General features: G+C 30.9%; 1 protein-coding gene across 1 annotated transcript; it reads left to right on the top strand.

The window, feature by feature from the left end:
• The first annotated feature begins 3,840 nt into the window (after positions 1 to 3,840).
• Positions 3,841 to 4,977, top strand: LOC131027127 (probable receptor-like protein kinase At1g11050). Its single transcript, XM_057957118.2, has one exon. The coding sequence runs from the start codon at positions 3,841 to 3,843 to the stop codon at positions 4,975 to 4,977; it is 1,137 nt and encodes a 378-aa protein (XP_057813101.2).
• Positions 4,978 to 5,180: the final 203 nt, after the last annotated feature.

Here is a 5,180-nt window from a genome sequence, read left to right as displayed (position 1 = left end):
AGACAATTTAGACTAGTCAAACATAAATTAAAATATAATATAATATAATTTTTTAACTTAAAATAATTTTTCCAATGAAATATAGTTTTTTTTTAATCGACACTATAAAAAGAGATTTTGTATTTCACCTAGTTAGAATTTATATTTTACAAATAATATATTTATATTCTCTTTAAACATATATGAAATATGTATCTATAATCGTGACATTGTCAAATTTTATTTCATATTAGTATGAAATACTATAATTATAAAGTTTGTAACAACTATTTTGTATATATCTATATTCATTTTGTAAATCAAAATTAATAATTTATAGATAAAATAAATATAATATAATAAATAATAAAGAAAAATATTCTTAAAATTAAAAATCTATTTCTTAAATACACAAAATAACTTTAATATTAAAAATATTAAAAATAATTTTTTAAATAAAAAAATTACTTCTAATTGATACAACTAAACATAAAATCATTAAAAAAAATTATTATTAAAATATATTAATTTTATCTTATTATTATTGTATAAAATAAATCCTATCTACTTATTTCAAAATTTATTTCAGCATTATAATTATTTAGAAACCAAACTATTTCAACTTTTTTATAATAAATGAATAATTTTAAATTTATATTAAAGATCATATCATTGAATTAAACTTATTCAAATTTGTATTGTATTTATAACCCAAGTTCTACTTTACTTTTGCTTTTGCTACAAATGTGGGACAAAATAAATAGATTGTTGATTTTTCATGCAACAAAGGAATCTTATATGGAAGAGGTATAATTGAAACATGAATAAAATCGTTCTAAATGGTGAATAAAACCATTCTAACAGTTGATGTGAGAACGAACAGAAATGACAAAGGTATTGTTTAAGGAGACATTGTTGGCTCGACCACATAAGCATTGTCAGCTTAGTGTGTGTTGTTTAAGCTTGGCCCTATTAAACTACCAACAACTTCTTACTTTCTACAACCTATTTTAACCAAAAACTTGCATTGATCAAAAACCGTAAAAATGACAACAATCTTATCATATATAAGATATTTTATTCAAATTAAAAAATTTATATCTATGAAAGTCAAAGTATCTTTTAGTCCAAACTTCACCTTCTATGATATGCCATCTATTTTAAATCAATTTGTTTAATGGTTTATAAGGTTTATCTATATTTTAATATTTTGATAATTCTGATTAAAAAATGAACAATAATTTAAAATGTCAATGATTTTGTATGGTATATATCAAATGTGGAGTAGATGCACTTTCATAATATTAGATCACAAGTTATGAATACACAAAAAATGAATAATATTAGATCACAAGTTATGAATACACAAAAAATGAACATTTTGTTAATTGCAATACTACTAGCTTTTATTTGACAAAAATGAAACAAAACATGCCTATGAATCAAACTAAACCTCCCTAGAAGCACGATCTCTATAAAATAATTTACAAACACATCTAGAATTTCTTATAGTGATTTATGCTTACAAGTTCACCTTATACTTTGTCAAAACCTATATTGTCTCTCTCAAAAGCTTGATCAAGTGCAACATTATATTCTTACAAAAATTATAAGATGGTCAAGCTATGACAACTTAGTGCAAAAACCTACGACACTTAAGAAGAAGTTTAAATACTAATAGCTTGCAACTATAAATATCTAGATTTATGACTACAACTTGACAAGTAAAGTAGTATATAAGGATGACTAGAGATATATGTGATTAAGACACATTTTTTAACATTTTTGAATCAGCCAAGCTAATTTACAATAGAAGAAACTGAATTTAATGCATGATGATGCATGCCATTTGAAAAACTATAACATTTTTTTAAACTAGGAAGATAGAAAATGAAGCCAACAATCATTAAAATCAAATCTACATAGAAAATTAAATAAAGAAACCTTAAATTTGATTTACAACAGTGAGAATGCCCATGTTCACATAGATTCTTGGGATTCATAAAACATAATCATCACCCTTTTCTATCATAAATATGAATCTCCTTTTAAACCAAATTATAAATTTGCATTTTATTAATTTATTCCTTTTCCACACACACACATACATATACATATATACATTGATCGAGAACCATAAAAATAGCAACCAAACATATATATATATATATATATATATATATATATATATATATATATATATAATTACATTGATCGAGAACCATAAAAATAGCAACCAAACTTCATATATAAGGAAATCAAATTAGCTTTTAGTCCAAACATCACCTTCTATTATATGACATATATTTTGATAAATTTTCTTAGCATTTTAAAAAAATTGTACATACTTCAATATTTTAATTATTCTGATTAAAAATGAACGATAATTTAAAATAGAAATGACTTTGTATGATATACATGAATACATAATAGATGCACTTCCATAACATTTGATCACAAGTTACAAATGCACAAATATATAATACATTTCCATATCGAGTCTTTATCCAAAGAAATTGTGTTTTTTTTCATATATTCCATATTTGTCCTTGGTGAAGGAAGGCATATGCAAACCTTTACAATTGACCTCGGCTTCCAAAATCAGTCAATAGAAACTACGTAAGCTTCCCTCTTCGTAAGAGTCCATCTCTTATGTCACATGAGGAAAGATTGAGAGATTCATCTCAAGATGTTAATGAGAAATATTTTTAATCTGAGGTGCAAATTTTAAAAAATGAAGATGCAAGTAGTAGCTCCAAGACTAATCAAGGCCAAGGTAGAGGTCAGAATCATATTTGTTCAAGAAGAAACAAAGGAAGAAGACGTGGTCAAGGAGGAAGATGAAGAGACAAATTTGACAAGAGAAAAATCTAGTGTTACCATTGTAACAAGTATAATCATTGGTCATTTTGAAAGAGATTGTAGACTTAAATCAAGTGACAACAATAAAAATGTCAATCATGCTCAAAAGAGTGAAGAGGCTTCCTTAAATAATTTATTTTTACCCTAAGACAAAGCTAAAAATGATGTGAAAGATGTTTGGTATTTAGATTCGAGGTGCTCTAATCACATGTCTAGTAATATAAAGTTGTTTTCTAAAATTGATAATAGTTTTAAATCCAAGATTATGCTGGATAATGAAAACAAATTGAAGATTGTAGGAAACAATGTAAACATTTTTAACATTTTTAACCAAACAAGCTACCACGACAGAAGAATTTGAGTATGACATACATTCTTTGAATTGATTAAAACACCTTTTTCTATCATAATTATCAATCTCCTTTCAAACCAGATTATAGATTTGCATTTAATTAACTTATTCTTTTTTCATATCCAATTAATTTGAATACAGTTATATCTCAAGCATGTACCCAAATAATTGTGTTGGCGGAGGAAGGAATTGCTGGTTTAGAATTCATCTAAGATTCCAAACTCAGTCAATGGAAAATACGTAAATTTCCATCTTTCTGTAATAGTCCAAAGGCGTCAGATTCCTTCTCTATAATTTAGCAGACTGGATCTTACAAATTCTATAAGCGAAGAACTCTTTTGCAAGCCGAATGTTCCAAATGTTCCAATATTTTCCTCGTCTTTAATTGCGATACCAAGCTCGGAACAAAGTCAGGGATAAATCTGAGCATCCATGACGAAACATCAAAAGACTACTAAAAACATGAAAGGGCATTCGGGTTCAGATAAGAGTTGTAGCAACTCGATATTGCCCCTTTTATAACTTACTAACATTCGCTGTGGAAAAACTCAAGGAAAAGATCATCAGGAAGAATTAAAAACAAGTCTGCAAGCTATAGTGTTTTTTCTTTTAAGGTGTTATATAGTTGTGTGGGTGCCGCCATAGCTATGATCTTGCTCTGCAGAATAGGAATCAGATACTGGAGATGGGCCAGGGCGAAATTGGGCGGCAAGCACAGGCGTTTTGTGAGAATTAACAGAAGCCTTTTGAGTAACGCTGTGAAACCCAACATGGGTAAAGTGTGGTTCAATGTACGGCAAATCAAGGAGGCAACGAACAATTTCAGTTGTGCCAATTTAACTGGGCAGGGCAGTTTTGGAATGGTGTATAAGGGCACACTTCCCGATGGTCATATGATTGCTGTGAAAAGAATGAAGAAGTGTTCTATCGATGAAGACTCGGATTTCTTGAAGGAGGTGGAGATCATCAGCAGCTTTCAACACCCGAATTTGGTGGCTCTGCGAGGATTTGGCGTTGCGAGTGATGGAAAAGATGGGTGCCAGCGATTTCTTGTTTACGATTACCTGGCTAATGGCAGCCTCGATCAACACATTTATGGAAATGGGAAAGCACTGACATGGGAGCAGAGGAAGAACATTATAATGGGCATCGCTAAGGGTTTGTGTTATCTGCATTCTGGCGTTAAGCCTGCGATTTATCACAGAGATATCAAAGCCAGTAATATTCTGCTGGATGATGACATGAATGCCTGTGTTGCGGATTTTGGGCTGGCGAGGAAGACAACGGAAGGGGAATCGTACCTCGTTTCAAGAATAGCTGGTACACATGGGTATTTGGCGCCTGAGTATGCTCTCTATGGAATTCTAACGAATCGTAGCGATGTCTACAGCTTTGGAGTTCTGTTGTTGGAAATCATGAGCGGCAGAAAGGCTCTGGATACTTCTGTGGCGTGTTCATCTGAATACCTTATTACCGATTGGGCATGGAAGCTTCTGAAAGCGAATAGAGTGGATCAAATGGTAGATTGCAGAATGCTTGAGAGTGGAGAGGTGAGTACAATGGAGAGATTTGTTTTAGTGGGCATTTTGTGTACACACGTTGCAGTGGCATTCAGACCAAGTATGGCAGAAGCATTGAAGATGTTGGAGGGAGAGGCTACCATTCCTGGAATTCCAGACAAGCCTTTGCCTCAAGTAAATCACAGAACAGTGGCCGATGGAAAAGCTTTTCTCAGCGTTTTAGATAGTTATCCTTCCTTCAACTCATTCCTCATGGGAAGATAGCCGACCTACAATTGTTTATTCCTTATTGTTTTTTGTGAGACAAATGATCTCATAAAAAACAGGAACTGCGACGCAGCTGGAGTTCTGCCTTTCCTCAAAACAGGAGATTTTGTTCTATAGCTGAGCATTAGCCTACTTATATCTATGTTAATAGATTTTGTGTATACCAAGAATGTAGCCATGACAATTGGGCTGAACACTTG

This window comes from Cryptomeria japonica, chromosome 5, assembly GCF_030272615.1.
Source record: "Cryptomeria japonica chromosome 5, Sugi_1.0, whole genome shotgun sequence".
NCBI lineage: Eukaryota > Viridiplantae > Streptophyta > Pinopsida > Cupressales > Cupressaceae > Cryptomeria > Cryptomeria japonica.
This window is presented reverse-complemented; position numbering and strand designations above follow the sequence as displayed.